Source organism: Coturnix japonica, chromosome 16 (genome assembly GCF_054131305.1).
Source record: "Coturnix japonica strain WE chromosome 16, WE-NBRP24, whole genome shotgun sequence".
Classification (NCBI taxonomy): domain Eukaryota; kingdom Metazoa; phylum Chordata; class Aves; order Galliformes; family Phasianidae; genus Coturnix; species Coturnix japonica.
Genome location: NC_140678.1, coordinates 1,340,102 through 1,360,638, shown reverse-complemented (window position 1 = coordinate 1,360,638; position 20,537 = coordinate 1,340,102). Strand labels below are relative to the sequence as shown.

Here is a 20,537-nt window from a genome sequence, read left to right as displayed (position 1 = left end):
GTGTAATTGGTTAAAATCTTGCTGTGAGGTTGCTTTGAAAAGCACCAGGTGAGCTTTCACTGGCAGCTCCCTCCGTCTTGCTGCTCTTTGAGCTGTTGATGCCCATCACGGGCCTGAAACAATTCAGCTGAGCCTCCTGTTTGTGAGCTCTTTGGGTCTGTGCTGGGGCCGTATCCTGAGCTCCATCCTGCACAGGTCCTGGGAACACAGAGGAGGCTGAGCCCATGCACTGGGAGCTTGTACAGGTACATTGGCACCTGCACGTGGCTGGAGACACATGCATTCTCTATGCCCTGGGGGGGGGAGGCACCCAGCAGAGGGAGCTTGGGGCATTTCCTTTGTCTCTCCTGTTATCTTCACCCCCTCCCGCAGGTGTGCACAGCCCGCTCCTCCTGTCGCTGCTGATGGGGATGTTGTGTTGCCAATCCCTGCGAAACCTCCGGCCCCGACTTCCACCCTTCTCTCAAAACAACTCAAGGACGTGCATCCCTACAACAACCCAAAGGAAACAGCTTCACAGTTTGGGTTTGTTTTTTTTTCTTCTTTTCTTCGTTTTTAAATTACTGGATGCAAACCCAAAAATAGAACAGGAGGGTTCCTCCGACCCACCCCTCCCTCCTTTGCAGCGGGACAGCGGCCGTGTTTCGCAGGGGAGGTGTGTTGTGTGTTGGCCACTCAAGGCCACCGCTTTTAAAAGGGAGACACAGTCCTCCCTCACACAGAGGTACGTCGGGCAGCTCGGCTGGCGGCTCTGAGTGCGTTGGAACAGGGAGGATGAAGGCAGTTCTCGGGGTGCTGCTGCCATATCTGGTGCTGCTGCTCCGCTCTGCAGCTCTGCCGAGAAAGGGAACCCCTGGAGCAGAGGCTGTGCTGGGGCAGAGCTTCTCAGAGGAGATGGGACTTGGAGCAAGGAGGGAAAATGAGAGCAGAGAGCGACCTGGCTCGGCAGTGAGGCTGAAGATGACCGTAGCTTCTCACCTCCTCCCTGAGCTTGCAGCAAGCTGCACACAGGCTGACGGCTCCAGCTTGCAGCCCTGGCCCCTGGGGGGGCTGGAGGGCCCCGTGTGCCGCCTGAAGATGGAGCGCAACAAGGTGCCCCCATCCCACCTGGAGGTGGTGGGGGTCCTCACCCGCTATGAGAGCGCCTTCATCAAGGTGCTGCACGCCGGCTGGGAGCACCGCAGCCCTGAGACCTTTGGGCTGTGCCCAGGTGAGGATGCACAGTCTGTTCTCCGACCACTGCAGCAGCTCCAGGAGCACCTGGTGGGGCCCGGCATGAGGCTGCAGCGCTTCCTCGTCCTGCACCTGGAGGAAGGTAGGAGCTGGAGGGTTGTGGTGTCGGGGAGGCCAATGCAATCGATGGGCCTGAGATGGAGGTGTGGGTGAAGAGTTGGATTTGCAGGTTGGGTTTGCTTTAAGGTAAATCCGTGCAACGGAACCTCTCCTTGTGTGTACGTGTGTGTCAGAAGCTTTCATAGCAGTGAGAGCCTGTGTGCAATGGGCATCAGTGGGTTCTGCACTGCTCGGTTTGGTTCTGGAGCAGCAGCATGTTCCCCTTTCTGTCCCAATCGTTGAAGTTTGGGTCTGTTATGTCTGAGAACCAGCAATGGTCCTCAGAAGGTCCCCACCAAACGGGCCATGCTGCCCTCCATCACCCATGCTTTGCCACTGCTCTGAGTGCTGTGAAGGGGCCCCGGAGCCCCTTCCTCTCCCTCTGCACTGTGTTATGGCTGCGTGCATCACCCGCCCTGTGCTCTCTTTGCAGTGAAGTGGGAAGCAAAGGCCCGGCTCTGGTTCAGGCTGCCGTTCCAGGCGGAGGTTGGGCGGGTGCTGGGAGAGCTGCACGTCGCTCTGCTGCTCTTCTACCCGGGCAGCCCCACGGGGCGAGGGGCTGAGGGCCGCCAGGAGCTGCTGGTGGAGGGCATGGGGCTGACACAGGAGCAGGTGGGTGACCCTGGGGGGGCAGGGGGCTAGTGGGGGGGGCATTGGCTCTGCTTGCCCTGCAGCATCCCATCCCCTCCCCATCACAGCACTCATCCCATCCTATTCCTTTCCAGCATCTTCCCTATTTCCTTCCTGAGGTTTTCCCATCCCATCCCCTCCCAGATGTCTCTGTATCCCATTCTCTCCCTTCCTCTTCCCCACCCCACCGCAGCACTTTTCCCACACCCTCCCACCATCCCTCCCACTGGGGCAGTCTGGGTGGAGCAATGCCTGAAGATGGTGCTGTTACCCTGTCCCCAAGCTGCTGCCAGGGACAAAAGGACAACACCAAGGGGTGCTCAGCCCGAACTGGAGGTGTTCATCCCATGCCCTGGGGGTGCACAGCCCAGATTGCAGTGCCCAGCTGCTCTTGTACCCTACTCTTTTGCCTCCCAGTTCTTCCTAACCTGACCAGTTCCAGGGCCTCCTTACTCCATACCTTGGGCTGGATCAGTCCCTGGGTGCCTGGGAAACAGGGACTGGACTGTAGAGGGGTCTTGCTGACCCCTGTGATGCTTCCCATAGGCTCTCAGAGGCTCTTGTGTCTTTTGCTCCCCACAGAGCCTTTGCTTCACTAGGGACACCCAGTACCTGCTCCTCAGAGCCTCGGTGGCTTCCGTGACCAGCAGCAGCAAGGAGCTGAGCTTCCAGGTGTCCCTGACCATCAGACACCATGGGGATGGAGGTAGGGATGGGGACAGCCCATGGGGACACTGGTGCTGATGGCTGAGCACTGGGGATCTGGCAGTGATGAAGGACTGAGGGGGCCCTACAGCACTGTCCCCATTGTGTCCCCATCTCCAGGTGCCCCTCTGTCCCTCATGGAGACCCAGAAGCTCCTCTTTGGCTCGGATGAGAAGTGTTTCACCAGGATGACTCCGGTGCTGCTCCTGCTGGCTGGGTCACCACCTGGGGATGATACTGCAGGCCCTTCCTCCTATCTCTCTGCCAGTGGAGTGGTGGATGTGGCTCCCTACCCGCAGCTCAGGTCTGTGCATGGAAAACCATGGGGGGAAAAGGGCACTGTGGTCCCAGGGTGGTCTGGGAGTGCTTTGTCCCAATCCAGAGCACCACTCTGACCCCACTGTCTTCTCCCCACAGCCCACCCTATCCTGGCACCGCAGAGCTGCCACCCCACACCACTGCCAGCCCATCCAACACCACATCCCCAACACTGGGGGACAGCGGGCAGTTCCTGGGTGTGCTGACCCTCTTCATCCGCCGGGTGCTGAGCCCCCGCAGCGAGCCGCCCACCCAGCCCAGCTCCCAGCACTGGTTGGACTTCCAGATGATGGAGACTCTCCCACATCAACTGCTCAACCTGTCAGAGACGGCTGCCCTGGAGCGCCTGGTGCAGTCGGAGGAGCCCTCGGTGCTGCTTTTCCCCCAGGAGGGCAACGTGGGGCTGGAGCAGCATTTTGGAGACTGGCAGCCGGAGGGGACGGTGCTGCAGCTGCTGATGGGCAAACTGCAGGCGGTGATCCATGAGCTGAGGGACATCCCGGAGTTCCAAGCCAACACGGGGCTCTTCCAGCACCTCCTCAGCTTCTGCTACCACCCACCGGGGCCGGCTGTGGGCGGGCAGCCCCCAGGCTCAGGGAAGCTGCATGCATTGCTGCTTCTAAAGGCGCTGCAAACAGTGCGGGCGCGCTGGCAGGAGAGGAGGAAAGTCCTGCGTCAGAACCGCAGCGCTCGGCACCAGGCGCACTGCAGGCTGCAGGAGCTGACCATCGACCTGCGCGACCGCAACTTCATCGTCATGCCCACCGTCTACGCAGCCAACAACTGCGAGGGGCCCTGCAAGTTGCCCCTGTCCACCCGCGTGCCCGGTTACCACTCGCACACCGTGCTGCTGCTGGGCATGCAGGAGCGGGGCTCGCCGCTGCAGCGCGCTCCATGCTGCGTGCCCATCCGTTACTCGGACCAGCTCATCATCAGCGTGTCGGCGGAGGGGCTGGAGGTGCGCAAGTTCCCCAACATGGTGGCGGAGGAATGCGGCTGTCGGTAGAGGTTCCCACCTGCAGCCCCTTTGTGGTGCTCCTGGCTGAGATGGGAGCATCCCTCTAAGTGCTTTTTCCTCTGGTTTGCCTCCTCGCCTTGCTCTGGTTCTGTTTATATTCTGTGGGGCTGCTCTACAGCAAAACCCACAGCTCACTCTGCCCATCTACATGCTTGGCTGTGGCAATGGCTGCAGTGCTGGGCCTGCTGCTGGGTGCTGCTCCATGCTGTCACCACTCCCCAGAGCACAGCAGATCCCATTACATGTCCTAATGTTAATAGTGTTAATGACATCAGCACGCAGAGCCCAGCTCCTCTGTGCCAGCTCCCAGCTGAGCTCTATGGGACCCCACCACCCTGCTGAGCCCCTGTGGTGGGACAGGAGCGCAGCCCCCCACCCCATCCCTCTGTGCTCTGCATTCTTCTTTTCACAACACACAAAGGTATCCAGAAACATGGTACATATATATATATATATATATATTAAGACATTTAATACCTTCTTAAAAATGAACATCAGTTTGTTTTAACCACTATTGGTTTAGTGAATGAATACTCAAACCTGCTGCAGTCCCGGTCCCCTGCAGTTGCAGGACCTGAGCTCTGGTTTCAAAGCTTTGGGCCTCCTGCATTGGGGCTGTGTGTCCGTGCTCTGAGGACAGCTTGGCTTCATTCATCCACAACACACTTCCCTCTTTGATTTGTTTTTCAATAAAACCATTCACTGAATTCAAGAGCTACCAGGGCTGCAGACCCCTCTGTTTGCTGGGAGTGAATCCTTGCTCCTTGGATGTCAGCATGGGAGACAAAGAGCTGCTGCTGCAGCTGGGGATGGAGGGTGGCACCAAGCCCGGGGTGGGGAGTAGAGCTCATTTCTATGCTCCCTATGGGCTGCCTTCATCCTGGGGAGTCCGAGAGTCCCCACAGAGGCTCATGCTGGAATGGGTGGCCAGTGTCCATATAGGCACAGCAGGATCCCAACATCCTTGATGGCAAAGCAGTACTTGGTCTCTCATGGGTGCAGATGAACCCCATCAACAGAGCAGGACTCCAATGTCCCCACGGGCACAGCAAGATCCCAGTGTCCCCATCAGCACAGCAGTGCCCCTATGTCCCCATGGGCACAGCAGATCCCATTGTCCCCATCAGCAGAGCAGGACCTCAGTGTCCCCATTGGCACAGCAAGTCCCAACGTCCCATGGGTACAGCAGGACCCCAATGTCCCCACTTTGCTCGCAGCCACTCTCTGGGCACGGGGGCAAAGGCTGTAGGCATGGTGGCAGCAGAGGGGTCCAGCAGAGAGATGGTGGCTGTGTATGTGGGGCTGGGCCCATCAATCCATCACATCCTTCAGTCACGCCGCCGTCCCTCTCGTGCCCTGTCCCTCCCTGTTGTCTCCCCAGCCCTCCGTCCCCGCTGCTCGCCCCGTGGCAGCCCCCAGTTCCTCCGGCCGCCCTCCTGGCGCTCAGCTCTGCCCTTGCTGCCCTTGCCACCATCCCTGCGGTGCTCATCCCTGTCCCACCGGCTCTCCTTCCCCTCACGGCGTCTCTTCTTGTGCTGCTGCTCGGGATCCCTGTGTGCCCGGGGGGCTCTGGGGGGTCTCTCCTCGCGGGTCCTGTCCTTGGGACGTGGCTCCCGACGACTGCTCTTCTCTGCTGGGGCTGCGCGACCCTCCTTGGGCCTCTCCTCCTTCTTTGGGCCACGGGGTCTCTCCTTCTCTTCCTCCTCCTCCTCCTCCTCCTCCTCCTCTTCCTTCTTCTCTTCTTTCTTCTCTTCCTTCTTCTCCTCCTTCTTCTCTTTCTTCTCTTCCTTCTCCTCCTCCTTCTCCTCCTTTCTCTCCTCTTTTTTCTCTGGGCCTCGAGTTTTCTCCTCCTTCTCCGGACCTTTTGCCTTCTCCTCTTTCTTCTCTGGTTTCTCCTGGCCCTTCCTCAGCTCCACTTTGGCTGTTGGTTCCTCAGGTTTCTCAGCGGGCTCTTCCTCCTCTTCTCCAGCCTCTTCCTCCTTGTGTCCTGGCTCCGAGCGGCCAAACCACTTCTTGAAGATCCAGGGCTCAGCCTGGGGGACAGCGGTGTCACACACCTTGTGCCCTCTCCATCCCTCCCATGGAGGACCAGTTGGAAAGGACCTCTCCCACCCCCACCATGCCCATGACCGTGACCCCAAGTGCCACAACTCCACAGTTATTAAACATCTCCAGGGCCCACGATCTCCTCCACACCAGAGGATGCTGTGCCCCCACCCTCAGCCCCATACCAGGTTGCTGTCTGCTTCGTCATCATCATCGCCATCATCATCGCCATCATCATCCTCCACCGTGCTGCTCTCAGGTGGGATAGGCTGAGGAGCCACCACCTCCCGGACCTCCTCCTTGGGGACGATGACCTCTGGGGATGGAGAGCAATGAGCCACAACCCAACTCCTACCCATAACCCTAAAACTCCAGCAGCCCCTTGTGGAACCCACCCAGCTCCCAACGCACCGTGGATGGGAGCTGCTGGCGGCTCTTGCTTGCCACTGCTGACACCGTCCCTGGGGCATGGCGGAGCTGGAAGAGAGGAAGGGACAGAGGGCAAGAGGGTGGAGGTGGCAATGTTGGGGTGCAGCCATCGTGGCAGCACAGGGACAGCACTCACCTTGGAGCACCTGGAAGCTGACGCTGAGCAAAGCAACGATGGAGGCCACCAGGATGCACTTGTTGAGGGTGAGCCCCTCCCAGATGAGCGGCTCCTCCGCGGGGTCCAGGCTGTGGGACTCCACCTTTGCCTTCACGGGGAGGCTCTTGGGGACTGGGAACCCAAAGGGACACAGAATTACTTAGAGGTAGCCCCTGCCACCCCTTGAGCACCCCCACAAGGGCTGCACCGAGCACCATGGGGTTTGTATTGCAGAAATGAGGGGTTCCATCCCTACTCCATCCACTGGGCTGGCTGCGGATGTGGGACAGTGAGGTGGTTTGGGGTTGATGAGGATGTTTCATGCACTCCTACCTGCAGGCACCACGGTGCTGCCCTTCGCTCCCACCTTCTCTGTACGCTTCTTCTCCGTGCTGTGCTGTGCTGGCTCAGGCATGCTCAGCTCAGGGATGTCCAACTGCTGCTCAGGGACACCGTATGGGGTCCCCACCTCCTTTAGGCCCTGTGCAATGAGAAGCGAACATAGGTGCATGTGCATGGCCAGGTGGGATGGGATCTGATTATCTGCTAAGATGGATTTCACCACTAGCTGGCTCCGTGCTGCAGAGCATTGGGCTGTGTCTGAGCAATCCTAACCCCTGTGGGATCCACTGGATGGGGACAGTGCCTGGGGTCCGGGTTCGGTGCTGGCTGCCTGCTGTCCTGCGTCACTGTGCTGGATTGGTGCCACAAGTGAGAAGTGCCACTGGCATGGCTCAGTGACAGCAACAGCTGGGCCATGAGGGCTGTGCTTCCTGGGGTGGATATGAGGTGGGACCACAGGTGTCGGGGTCCCAATCCTACCCTGCACCCAGTTTAACCATTGAACTGCCCAGCCTTCATCACAGCTGGTTCAAATGGGAACTGAGTCACCACCTCCCTGCCCCAATGATGGCCCCAAAGGCACCAGCACACTTACGATCTATGGCTCTTCCCAATGATGCTCCCCAGCTCATCGGCACCTGCAGGACACAAGCAGAGTGTAGCACTCAGTAGGATGCTCACCTTCCTGGGCAAGACAAAGGGGACAGTGACCTCTCTGCCATCATACACATAGGAACAAGCAGCCTGGTGGACACAACACCACCCCAAAGGCATCACCCCAAGGCTGTGGGCTTCTGGGATCTGCACATCCCATCCATCACTGGCAGGAGGAATTTCTGCCCCATCTGAACCAGATTTAGTTTATTTTTCCCCAGCGGAACAATGAACGCTGAGAAAAAAAAAGCACCAATTCCCAGGCTGGAATCTAAAACATGACATTGGAAGCAACACAAATAACAAAGAGCAAACCTTGTGGCTGAGAAACAATGGCACGAAAGATCTTGGCTTTCAACATGGAATCAAAACAAGACTGCGGGTTTTGTTTCAGTTCAATCAAGGCAAGCTGGCCTGTGCTCCCCTGAGAAGCAGAGCATCTATTGAGCAGGGCTGGGTTTTTGGGGTCTCTCCCCATGTTTGTGAAGACTTCTCCATGGTGAGGAGATGGGAGCGTGGAGGTGGTAAATATGGTCCCCAGGGTTCATAATGGATCATCTCCAAAGCCAATGCCCCAGGCACACAGCCACTGCCCAACACAGCATGGCAAGGATGGCCTCATGGTATCCATGACCCCCAATGCCAGGGCTGCCACCATAGAGCCCATTTCCAGCCCTCATCTTGCACTGGCGACCTCATGCATGAATCCTCATTCTCTCCCATGTGCTCTGCACTCCGAGCCTTTTCAATGCACGAAGTTACAGCCACAGATGAAATCTGGACCCGTTTTGCTGTTGCTTGGACTTTTCCTGAGCAAGCCCAAGTTGTGAGAGCCTGAGCTTGCTAACTCATGTCAAAGAAATGGCCAAAAATAGCCCCTTGCCTGCCCTGCCGTCCCTTAGCACACTCACATGGTCACGTCAGGTTGGGTCCCATCGCCTTCATTGTGCCCATGGCCAGCATGGCACCACCTCCCCCTGACCATGTGTTGTGCTGCTTCCCCCCCTTGATTCAATAAAAAAGGAGAAAATCAACACAAAGCCATACCTTGGGCTGAGCACAGCCGCCTCTCTTCCAGCCTGCGGTCCGGTACAGGCAGTGTGCAGTAATGTACAGCAACAGCTGCTCCTGCACCGAGCAAAATAGCACCCAATCACCGGGGGCTGCAGCGCCCAGAGCTGCCCCCCCCCCCAGAAAAGGCAGCGTGGCACAGGGCTGACCCCAAACCTGCGGCTGTGGCTCTGCTCCCTGTGAGCATCCCAATGGTGGGGCTGCAAGGGGATGGGGGATCCTCTTTTTGGGCAGCTGGGAAGGAAAAGCAGCTCTGCTGGTGGGGACAGCCTCAGGTAGGAGCCCACCCCCCCTGTGTGTCCCCATTGAGGTGGCACCATGTGGCTGGTGATGGTGTCCTGCCTTGGGGACACCTCTTTGGATGCTGCTGTCCAGGCAGCAGGGTTGAGAAGCTGAAGCTGCAGCAGGTCGTTTTGCAGCACTGACATTTGCCTTCAGCACAGGTTTGATATTTCATCCATTGCAGGACCCACAGGAGGAACAAACCAGGCACCGACACCTCTGGAGCCGCAGACAGCAGGAGCCGATCCCAAACAGAGCTCTGGGGCTCTGCAGCCAGATTGAATCCATGCTGTCTGTTTCCTATTACCAGCATTAAAAACAACTTTCCAGAGCATTTTTTCCCCCTAACATCACTTCAGCTTGACGCAGCTCTGTTTTTCTGACGCCGTGATGATGGATGCTATGGGTTGGCCCCTGCCCAAGCTTGGAGGGCTCCCAGGGTTTTACGCACACTGGGACATGGAGGAAACATGCGTGGTGCCCACCATGAAAGCTCACCCTCCTCATCCTCTGCTTGGGAAGCTCCTATATACCCCAAACAGGATAACTAGCATCCTCCTTCTCCATGCTGGGAGCACTCTTGGCTACAGGGCATCAGCCCACGGTCCTGCTTTAGGACCACACAGCAGACAGGAGCAGCCGTCTGCTTTCCAGGGCAGGGATTTCCCAGCTCTGGCAGAGGCAGGGCTGAGCACGCAGTGAACCCTACTGCAGTATAAATAACCTTCTGCCGAAGCCGAGCCCAGATGGATGAGAGCTGTGCCGTAAACAAAGCCCTCCCCAACACGCCAGGGCTGCAGGAGAGTGCCAAGGGTATATTTCTGTTTTATTCCCACTCTGGTAGGGTCAGGCAGTTAGCTGGCGAGGCAGGCTTGCTTTATAGGGGCATGGTGAAAGCAGAACATCAGCAGCAGGCTGAATAACAACCCATTCTGCTCCCAGCTGTGTTTCATGTGGGGCTTGCAGGGCTGTCAGCTTGCTTGTGTCTCCTGATGTCGAGCTTATCCTCCCAGGACACACATGCAGAGCCCAAGCAAAACTTCTCCCCACTCATCCTGGTGTGGGACAGGGACTCCCCTGTACATTCAGGGCCTTCTCAGCACGTTTCCTGCAGCAGGAAGAGGCATTTCATCCCCATGTGTTCAGTTCTAACTCAGGCAGATGGAGGAAGGGGAAACCCAGAGGCAAAATCTTTCCTAATCCCTTGACTTCCCCCACCAAATCCCAGCTCTTCCCTTGCCCTGAGGCTCAGAAAAGGGGTTTTGGTTGGCACCCAAGAGCCAGCTCCCAGCTGTGCCCTGCAGCATCCCTATGCTTCTATAGCAACACTCTCTCATCTTCCCAGTGGGATGTAGTCTCCTTTCTCCCCATCTTTAATAACTTATGCTTAAAAGACAGCTGCCAAGACATGAGGTTGGCTCCCAGTTGTTGTCAGACTTGGGTTTAAGGAAAGTTGATGTAGTCTGTGTTCAGAACTGAAGGACTGTGTGCTTTGTGAGCGCAGCCAGCATCGCCCCCACTTCATCCCCTTGCACAGCCATGGGGTGATGCAAACAAATGGGCATCATCTTCATTAGGGAGTGCTTGAGAAGTTACAGGAAGCAAAGAGACGTTTTCTGTCTGCCAGCTGTGCCTCTCCCGTCAAATCACACATCTCTCATCACCGATGATTTGAGATGAATCAAGGCAAGCAATCTCCTTGTCTCGGTGCCATTAATTGGAAGCCCGCAGCGTTTTGGAAGCGAGATGTTCCTGTGGCTTTGTGCCACCAGGTGTTACTGTGGGATTGGGTAATGCTTCCCGACACGGAGAGATCCGGTGAGAAATGGAGCATCCTTAGCATGAGCTGATGCCCACAGCTGGTACCAAATGGGTCTCTTTGCCCTCAGTGATCCCATATGATCCAGAGCAGCTCCGCACTGTCTGATCACACCCTAATCCACGTGTGACCTAAATACACTGACTTATGAATCCTAAAGGTTTTCGCTCCGTTTGCCTGGCAGAAGAAGCAGCATTCAGGTCAGCTGGAACAGGAGGTGCCAGATCCCATTAAATGCCACTTTTAGCCTCAGCTTCGTTTGATAATTGTCCCATTATACATCTTCTCACAGCTCAGCGCTGCTTGGGGCTAATCGTTATTCTCTTTGAAGACTTACAGCCATCAGCAGCTCTGAATAGAGCGTGAGCAAGCAACTGTGTTGGGACATGACATCCCAAACGAACCGTCCTCAAAGGTGCTGCCTGGGGACAAGGACAAGGACAGGTCCCACCACACACCTGGTTGGAAGGGGCCTTATAAATCATAGAACCACATAATGGTTGGGTTGGGTTGGGTTGGAAGGGGCCCTAAAGGTCATGGAAGCACAGGCTCCATCCTACGTGGCTGCCTGTCTCTGAAGGGACCTGGATGATTCTCCAGCTGAGGTTGAAGTGCTGTAGTGGCTTTTATACTGTTTTCTCCCCAGTATAGCACAGCAACATGACTAGCAGGGTTTGCACTGACCACAAACCCTCCTCCTTTCACCCCAGAAGAACCAGTCCACCTCAACCATCCCACATGCAGCTACTGAGGGCTTAAGTTGGGCTCCATCTCAGGAAGAAAACCCACAGCACAGCATCCAGGAGCAAAGTTTTGGCCAGGGCAGAACCTTGAGGTTCCCCACAGCAGGAGATGGATGCACAGAGCCCATCCCAATAACAGGGTTCCAGGATGGAGACACATTGCTGCTGTGTATGAAGCATGGCTGCCCTCGAGTGGTGCCTCAGGAGCACAAAGGATCCCTGAATGGATACACATCCACACCACAGCTCCAGGATTCCATCCCTTTTGTCCCTCCTCCAAGCCCCATATGTGTGGTGGGAAAGCAGACCCAGCTGAGGCTTCTTGCTGTGCCTTTTCTTTTTCTTTTTTCCCTGTTTGAGGGAAATACAAACAACATCCTGAAGGAATTTCCTCCTCCAGCTCCGAGTCAGGCCCCAAATTGGCCACTTGAAATGGTGAGGGTTGCTGGTCCATTCTGCCTTTGCACATGCACAGTGATTGATCAATACTTGGATGCAGCATCCATCCCCAAATGCTCCTAAACTGCATCATTGCCACCACTGGGCTGTTTTCCATTTACCAGGACAAGAAGTTGTGATGTCCCAGTAGGAAATAAGCAAGAGAATGAAAGAGTCCAATGAAACAGCCCGTGCCAGGACTGCACCACTCAGTGTGTTTTGTGCTGAGAGGTGGATGATCTCATTGGGGAGGAATCAAAGGCAGCACAGCATCGTGCAGGTGGATGAGCAGTGCAGCCAGGTTGGGAGTTAAGGACAAGATGGGGCAGGTTGTGGTGTGGGGCAGAGCCCAGCTCAGGCTGCAGGGCAGTGTGTTGCTGCGTGGGAATTTCTTTCCATATCACGAGGGGAGGAAAAAAGGATGAATAACTGCTCCGTGCAGCTCCAAGAAGTGAACAAGCTTCCAAGAATAAAGGTTAAAATCCCAGGTGCTGAATGGAAAGGCATCCCATGAATAGGGATGACAAAGTGGGAAGAACAGAGCAGAGGTTTCTCATCCTGACCCCCATCATCTTCATGTGTCCATGTGCAGATGTCAGCACAGGGCTTATGGCAGTGCTGGTCATCCTGTGTCAGATAAGACATAGATGCAAAGAAAGAGGGTGCATGGGGTGAGGACAGGGGTCTAAGACTGCACATCAAAACATATTTCCCATAAATCACCCCATGGAGGCTTTTTGTACTGCATGTGGTGTGATTCATGAGGAACCCGTAAGGTTTAATTAGAGGGGAGAGACCGATCCTGCTGTGAAACACTTCCAGATCCCACGCCAAGCTCTTCACTGACTTAATTTATGGGATGCAAACAGGGCAGAAAATGGTGTAATGGGAGAAGTCGTGTAGCCTCGTCCACCTTGGGATTCAACAGCTGTGGTGATTTAGAGATGAAATGAGATGAAACCAGCAGTGAACCCAATGGGGAGGCTCAGCCTGTGTCCTGCTCCCTGCCCTCTGCCTCCTGCCATGAAGGTCACCCCTTTATCCACCCATGAGATCCCTCTTTGGCTTCGATTACGTGTGACCCAACCCTAGATGTCAAATTTATGGCTGGTGACAAGGCCATAAATCCTGATTGGCCTCCAGTGACGGCGATAGGGTTACTCTGGTACCCCCAGCACTCTCCAGGGGCTCTCCCTATGTCTGTGCCCCATTCTGTGCCCTTTTTCAATCTTCAGTGTTACTAATGAGGGAAAAAAAATGCCGTGGGACTTCTCTCCTTCATGCAGCTAACTGGTTCCATGACCTCAGTTTGATGATTCTTGATTTTGGAGTGCAGTAATTTCCAATAGCAAGAAGGGAGAGGCTGCTGGCCCTGTGGGGAAGGCTCGAGCTAAAGCAAGTGCTTGCCAAATGACTAATTGGGGTCTGCACATCTCCAGCCCTGGGCTCCCTACACCATATGGGTCAGCGTGGCAGGGAATGGGGAGCTAAAAGCACAGAGACTTGCTGCTGGAGGCACCTTCCCCGGTCCCTAAATAGAGCAGCTCTCCTTTTACAGAGAAAAGAAGGATGTTAGGAATTCAGAGCCAAGAAGGGAGAGGAGGTCACTGCACAGCTACGCGGGTTCGGCTGCTTTAAATATCGCTCCCTGCTGTCCTGTCCAGGCCTGGGAAATGCAGAAAAGGCAGCAACAGCCCAAGATCTGAGGGCAAAAAGGTGAAGAAACAGAGGGGTCAGCAGGAGAAGCTCCTTGGTTGTACAGGGAGATGGGTTCAGCTTCCCTCCTTCCCTTTGCTCCTCTATGGGTTTTGCAACAGATCTGAATGTGGGTCCTAGGAAGAAAAAGCAACAGGGTGACTGACATGGAACCCATGACACCCCAGCCCCCAAAACCCATCTGCATCTCATCCCACCTGCCTTGTGACACTAAAAATCACCCCACCTCCCTGCAAGCAGAAAGAACTTCTGAAGCAGAAGAAAGCCAATTGTAAAGGTAAAAATATATGAAAAAAAAGAAAGAAAAAAAGCCCTACCCAAAACTATTGGGTGCAAAAAGAGCTGTGGGTGCTGGGAACACCTCTGTTAAAGGAGAGCTTGCAGATAAGCACCAGCTGACACCCAGCCATCCTCCCACCTTTATCCTGGCTGAGCAGAGAAGAGCTTGCAGCAACATTGCTCTGTGTTACAGAAGCATCACTGGGTCATGGCATGATTTGGATGCTCATGCTCACAGCGATGCTGCTCTGCGCACGCCTGCAGCTTCCTCCAAAGGCAACAGCAGCCAATGGGCGTCTCGGTGCGGGGCAGAAATGCTTTCTGCTTAGAGACAGAACAGCAAAGAGACAACTTGTGCCAGATGGGACTGGGGTTGCATTGCTGGGGTGCGGGGGCTCCTTGCTTCCTCTTCCTCCCCCAGTGACATTTAAATGGTCGCTCCCCAAACACTTTCTGCTTGCTGCGTGTTTTCCCAGCGACACAAAGCCCAGAGCCTTTCAGAATAAATCATTTAGAGGCAAGAAAAGCAAGGAACAGCTCTGACCCTGCACGTACACACACTCCCCTCCTCCTCCAAGCGTGGTTTGGAGCCTCTCAAGCAAAAGGAAGAGTGAGCAGGAGTAATTTTCCATGGATGCAGGGAACAATGGAGCCCCGCGTGGTTTTTTGCTGTTCGGAGGTTTCCCTCCAGCACTTTCTGCTCCTCCGCAGCAGCAGACAAAGGCAATGTGCATGCACAGACCGGCCCAGCCTGGCTGCACCCTGCGGTGCGAGGTGCGGGGTGATGGCGAGGAGACTCTGCACGGCACGTAGGGGATGTGTGAGTCAGTGCTGGGCAGGAGGGGAGAGGGGTTGGGGTGGCTCTGATGTGTCAAAGAGATGTGTTGGTTTGGGGTTGGGGCTGTGGGTGGATGTTGGGGATGCTTAGTGGTACTTGGCTGGGGAGTCGAGGTACCCGAACCACAGTCCTTCTCCTCTCCATTCTAAATGTGGCATTGACGTGGTCACTGGGCACAGTGGGATGTGTTGGGGTTGGGGATCTGAGAGGCCTTTTCCAACCTTCATGAGCCTGCGATCCCTGTCTCCCATCCCCACTGCCTTCAGACCCAGAGACACACTCCTATCATTGTCCCTGTCCCCAAACCCAAGCCCCAATGCAAAGAGGGAGGCCATCACCTTCAAGCCCTCCAGTGTCCCCTGCGCAGTGCCAAGCCTACACAGAGCACACAGCTGTGGCCAGCAGCTCCATCCAAACAGCAGCACAGCCCTTTGCATCCATCTCTGTGACCTGCAGAACAGCAGGAGCAGGGCTGAGGCTGGCAAACTCCCTGCCCTTACACATCCATCATTGCTTCTGAGCCCCTCTTGGTGCTTTGCTCCTGCTCTGCACCCAGCAATGCTCCCTGCACCCACAAAGCTGCCCAAAGCAAACATGGGAGCTGCAAGTTCCATGCATCTCTGAGCACGAAGCAACCAGTTTTCACTAAAAAATATCTTCTAAGTTCCTCATCAAAGATGGGCACATGGGAGCGAGGCAGGCTCAGGCCCAGACTGGTGGGAGACCTCCGAGCCACATTTTTGTGGTGCAGAATGGGGCTCTGCCAACCTCCTTCCACCCCAACGCTGCAGAGCCGTGCCTCAGACCTGAGCTGGTTTGCAGACCTCTGCCAGAGCACGGAAGAAAGCTTTCAGCTGAACATCAAAGCCAAGACCCAAAGAAACCACAGCAGCCAGTGCTGAGGCTGCAGCAGCCCTTTCATACAACACAACATCAAAACCCCATTATCACACTTGTAACCTCCCAGGTGCACGAAGCAGGTTTTTGGTCCCTTGCTCTGTGTGCTTTTTCACCTCCCATCGCAACAGGCAGCAAATGAACAGCTGGGTTTTGTCTAAGACGTGATGGCACTTAACGTGGTCATGGGTTGATGCTTTACATCTGTAGCAGCAAAGGCATTAGGGTGGTTGGGATGCTTCCTTGATAGTTATCAACAAGGCAAAAGGAAATGGTTCCAGGAGGTGAGCAGGACCCCAGGATGATGTGGGACACATCCAGCCCTACACCTCTGTATGTGACATCCCATTGGGAAGCTGAACCTTGCACCATGGGGAAGCCCCAGTTCTCAGTGCCTCCATCAAGCCATGCTGAGGGCTCTCAGCATCTTCCCAGAGGGAAAAAATCAAAGCAGAGACAAAGGTTCCATCCCTTGGATGGGGGTGTGCCTTGAGATTGTTGACTTTGCAAAATATCATAAGGAGCAGGGAGCTCAGAGAGCAACAACAACAGCTTATTTGGGAAGAAAATGAAGACCAGCTGGTTTTTCCTAATCTTCCAGCTTCCTCCAAACAAATGGGTCACAGCTGCTATACCTGGGGGTCATGGATAAAAGGTCTCAGAGCTGCTATGAGAAGCATTTGGGCTGTGGAAAGAGTCTATGTGTCCTCCAGTGGGTCTGAACTGACTGAATAAGGTCGATGTGCTACTTGGAGCTGATGGTTTTGGGGTGGATTTCTTTGTAGTTAAAATTCAAAGAGTTCAATGGGTTGTGATGCAAACACCCACCCTTGTTGCATCCCCACTGGTGCTGCTGGACAAAGCCTGAGCTGCAGCATGAGCAGCAGCAACATCAATGTGCATCACCATGAGAGCTCAGAAGGGAGAAAAACCCAGTTGTGAATAAATCGATATTTGATGGCTGTCTCTGCAACATTTCATAGGGGGAAAAAAAAAGCATCCTGTTACCACAGGGAAGAGTATTTCTGAGCTCAGTTCAAATCCTAAAACCGCAGCACATCCACCCAACAATACCGAGCAGCAAGACATCAGGAAGCCATTGAAAGAAAAGCTGAGTGCAATATAAAAGAGAACCACGCATAACCATCATTGCTAAAGAATAATCTCCCTGGAATATTTTTAAAGGCAACAAAAGAGGATTATCAATGAGGTTTGAGGCAGATAAGGACAGATAATTTAGGCTCAAGAAAACATTTTGCTTATTCCAAAGGTACTTTGAGGTCAGTAGGCTGTTGAAAAATAAAACCAACAACAATAAAGCCCCAAATAGTGCATTTTTTCTGTAGGATTTAAGGCTGGAGAAGCTTTGCCTCCACACAGTTCTTCCTCCTTGCCTCAGTTTCCCCACCCATAGGGAATAAGGCAACACCATAGGGAATAAGAAAGCACACACTAAGAAACCCAGTGCTGCGTGACAGCAGGGCACACTGCAAACTGCATGCAACATATTGAGACATTCCCAGCAACCAGCCCAAAATTAGCCAGAGGAATTGACCCAAGAGAGGACTGAGACAAACAGAAGCCACAACTTCAGTAGCTAAAACACCCCAAACCCACATTCTGGATACTCCATGCACACACGGTTTATTTTCTATAGCCACAGCTCCTCCCTTTCCTTGCATGCATTTCTGAGCACTAGGTTTTCTAGTTGGTAAAATTAAGCAGGAAATCAAACTAATCGGGTGACTGGTCTAATTAGAATGGTTATGTCAAGGCTTCCTGCTTTCCTTATGCCACCTCTTTATCTCCCAGCACTTCAGTTGTATGGGAACAACAGCACACACAGAGCACTGCGTGGTAATGCAATTTGGTGGATGGAAGGGCTGCGTTCTGGAGCTCTCATTCATGACAAGCAGGAGGCAGTGTAAGTTAATGTGTACCTAAGGCAGCTCCATCAGTGGAAACATGCAGGTAAACTGGAATCCTGTTGATATAATAGAGCTGCCATAACTTTCAGACATACAAACCCCAAGGGCTCGATGGCACCTGCATTTGTGTGTCCCCACACTTGGGGTTTGGAAGCCTGAAAACGGGCTCAGAAGGCTGAAATTCAGGAGCATTCTTCATTCTTTATCTCCAACCTGAGCTGCTGAGCATCACTCTGAGCTGCTGCAGCTCTGGGAGAATGGCTGACCAGCTCTGTACACAAAGCCTTGAGTCAATATTGGTTCAACCACAGGAGCTCACTGATAGAAAGCACGAGGCTGCGTGAAGCTCAAACAAACAGGCTGGCAGAAGCACTGTGTCACTGATGTCACTATGGGGCTGTGCTGGGTGCTGGCACCGCTCCGAGCAGCTTTTGGGGTTATACCTGAAATAAAGCTGCAAGAATCAGATGTCTACAGATGGAAGACAGCCCACGTTGCCAACTCTGCTATTCTCAGGCTGTTCCCAGCTGCAGCAAAGGGGCAAAGTGATTCCCATAGGAGCAAAAGGACGAGCGTGGCACATAACTCATTGCAGGCGAAACAACCTTCCCTGCCCTCGAGGCTTGTTCATTTTATTTATGGGAAAATATGCTCGTTAATGCTCTTATCAAAGGAACGATCTAATCGGGGGGGAAAAAGTCTCCTTTGAATATTTCCATTTTAATGAGCTGTTGGGCGAAATGTTTAGGCAGGCAGAACTGACTCTGAACTCGTTTCTGACGGAGCAGATTCTGCACAGGTCTTAACTCTCATCCCTGCTGTTTGTTTGGATAACATTTCCAAACCAAATTACCAGTTACAAAAGCCGAGCTGCATTCATGCACCGTGCGCTTCCCGATCCCTAAGGCTGACTGATCCAAGCACAACAAGAGGAGATGGAAAATAAGCAGCAATCCTGCCCAGCTCTTGCAACATGGAGGGTGTGAAAGCAGCCCTTCCTGGAAAGAAAAGCCAGAACTGCTCTGCAAGAGAAAAAGGGAAGTTAAGCAGAAAGAAATCCAGTGTGCAAAGCTCCAGCAACCAAAGGGGTCAGAGGAGAAAGAAAGAGCTCATAGCACAATGCCACTCCAAAATGCAGGTTGTTTATGGTCTGATTGGGCTTGTTGTGTCAGGACTCCCCTCTGTGGATCTGCAATTTGGAAGAACCTGAATTTCATCATTAACGTGGGGATGGAGAGGGCAAACCCTGCGAGCTACGTTTGGCTCAAAGGAAACGAAACAGAAAATGGATTGTGGAAGGGAGGGTGTCGCAATGTCTTGCACTTTATTGTTGTGCAACTACCTCTAAATTCCTCATGACCATTTGCTCATAATTGGCAGCATCACCCAGAGGGGAAAAACACAAATAAAAGCAATCCAAAAATCAAGCAATTACTGTGAAATCACAGAGCAAAACGACAAACTGCTCGAGCAGCTCCTCTCCCTGCCATGTTAAGGTGCTGTGTCCCTGGCTGCTGCTCACTGCCATCTGTCCCACCCTCACTATAATAATAATAATAATAATAATAATAATAATAATAATAATAATAATAATAATAATAATAATAATAATATATTAATATATATATCATATCATATCATATCATTAGTATATAATATATATGTAGAAACTGAACTGCAGTGCTTCTAAGCCTGATCTCAGTAACCCAGAGAAGACAACTTATCACTACCAACACTATGTTAATTTACATCCCTAAAACAAAGAATGAGATTTTAAAGCATTTTGAGCATCTTACTTACTTAATCTATAATCCTCTTCATAGCGGCTGTTATGAAGTGAGAATGCAGAGTTCCTAAGTTTCTTTGATAGGAAGCACAGACATTTGTTGTTTAATATCTCACCAAGTTCTTCCCTGTGCTGGTGAACAATGAGGAATCCCAGCTTCACTTTGCAATGGCACGCAGGATTTCTTCCAGCACAAGTGGGTCTGCAGAAAAGCTGACCTTCAAATCACATCATTCTCACAGGGAAGCGGAGGAAAATGATAGAAAAATAAGTGTTCTAATTACATGGCCCACAAAGATCAGAATAGATTCTAACACACCAAAGAGCATCGCTAGTGGGGGAGTATTTAGAACTAGGTGACTGCGAGTTACCTGTAGGCAATGAATCAGAACTAAGGAGGAGATGGATACGTTTAGTGGCCCCACTTTAGAAGACTTAGAAAGTTCAGGATCTAGTATTTAGATAAACTCACGCTCGCAACCTTATAAACTTATGTACTCTGTCTCCACACAGAGCTGACCAAGATGAACGTTTAAATTATCCTGGGATAAAAAGAGGCCGAATTACAGGGTGGAGAAGCCATCACATCCACTGATTTCTGTGAAAACAGAACATGATAGACATCTCTGCGTCATATTATGTTCCGTTCTGGTGCTTGGCTGCATCTCTACATAACTCTTAAAGCTGTAAGAGTAATGAGTGTGTTGCTGGGACAGAAAGAATGAGAACAAGCAGAACAACTGACCTTGACTTCACTTATTCCTATGCTGCCATAAACTCTTCTTCCACCCTAAGACTGGAAAGTGGAAATCAAGACTCATTAACTGGAGATTCTGACTATTTAGGATCTCTCTTATAAAAAGAGACTGAAAAACATGCTGGAATGAGGTAAAAAAAGGCAAATTACTAGAAAATAAAACTCATTTTCCTCAACCTGAAACTACCTCCAATTCAGACTCCCAATCTGGAGTTCAGCATCGTCACCCCTCCTGTACTTTCTCTTTTAACATGTCTGGTTATTTAGTAACTCAGATTGCACCAAGTTATTTTTCCCAGTTGACTTTTCAACCTAATTGCTGTGACCTGTTTGTGTAAGACACAGAACTGGG

General features: G+C 53.0%; 2 protein-coding genes across 7 annotated transcripts; one reads left to right on the top strand and one right to left on the bottom strand.

Annotated features, from left to right (window-relative positions):
- The first annotated feature begins 107 nt into the window (after positions 1–107).
- On the top strand, positions 108–4,715 carry AMH (anti-Mullerian hormone). Of its 4 annotated transcripts, none has more exons than XM_085517592.1 (7): positions 108–245; positions 373–525; positions 833–1,315; positions 1,766–1,944; positions 2,545–2,668; positions 2,788–2,971; positions 3,085–4,715. In XM_085517592.1, the coding sequence occupies exons 2-7, from the start codon at positions 405–407 to the stop codon at positions 3,989–3,991; spliced, it is 1,998 nt and encodes a 665-aa protein (XP_085373718.1). In that variant the 5' UTR covers positions 108–245; positions 373–404; the 3' UTR covers positions 3,992–4,715. The 4 variants fall into 4 exon arrangements, with proteins under 4 accessions (XP_085373718.1, XP_085373719.1, XP_015741685.1 ...); XM_015886199.2 differs by adding an exon at positions 627–724 and having other exon boundaries at positions 128–525; XM_085517593.1 differs by having other exon boundaries at positions 373–1,315.
- On the bottom strand, positions 4,459–19,940 carry JSRP1 (junctional sarcoplasmic reticulum protein 1). Of its 3 annotated transcripts, XM_085517654.1 has the most exons (8): positions 19,443–19,936; positions 8,679–8,759; positions 7,573–7,615; positions 6,969–7,116; positions 6,615–6,767; positions 6,461–6,526; positions 6,235–6,365; positions 4,459–6,036 (listed from the first exon to the last, which is right to left on the bottom strand). In XM_085517654.1, exons 4-8 carry the CDS (start codon positions 7,048–7,050, stop codon positions 5,332–5,334), a joined length of 1,137 nt encoding a protein of 378 aa, XP_085373780.1. In that variant the 5' UTR covers positions 7,051–7,116; positions 7,573–7,615; positions 8,679–8,759; positions 19,443–19,936; the 3' UTR covers positions 4,459–5,331. The 3 variants fall into 3 exon arrangements, with proteins under 3 accessions (XP_085373780.1, XP_085373782.1, XP_085373781.1); XM_085517656.1 differs by lacking the exon at positions 8,679–8,759 and having other exon boundaries at positions 19,443–19,940; XM_085517655.1 differs by lacking the exons at positions 8,679–8,759; positions 19,443–19,936 and adding an exon at positions 7,947–8,063.
- Positions 19,941–20,537: the final 597 nt, after the last annotated feature.

Bases quoted from the DNA above. Each gene is read 5' to 3' on its own strand.
- AMH (XM_085517591.1), top strand. From the start codon at position 278: ATGCATTCTCTATGCCCTGGGGGGGGGAGGCACCCAGCAGAGGGAGCT. The intron at 1,316-1,765 runs GTAGGAGCTGGA...CTCTCTTTGCAG, and splicing joins CGTCCTGCACCTGGAGGAAG to TGAAGTGGGAAGCAAAGGCC. The intron at 2,972-3,084 runs GTCTGTGCATGG...TTCTCCCCACAG, and splicing joins GCTCCCTACCCGCAGCTCAG to CCCACCCTATCCTGGCACCG.
- JSRP1 (XM_085517656.1), bottom strand. From the start codon at position 7,050: ATGCCTGAGCCAGCACAGCACAGCACGGAGAAGAAGCGTACAGAGAAG. The intron at 6,768-6,968 runs GTAGGAGTGCAT...TTGGGTTCCCAG, and splicing joins CAGCACCGTGGTGCCTGCAG to TCCCCAAGAGCCTCCCCGTG. The intron at 6,527-6,614 runs GTGAGTGCTGTC...CCTCTCTTCCAG, and splicing joins CAGCTTCCAGGTGCTCCAAG to CTCCGCCATGCCCCAGGGAC.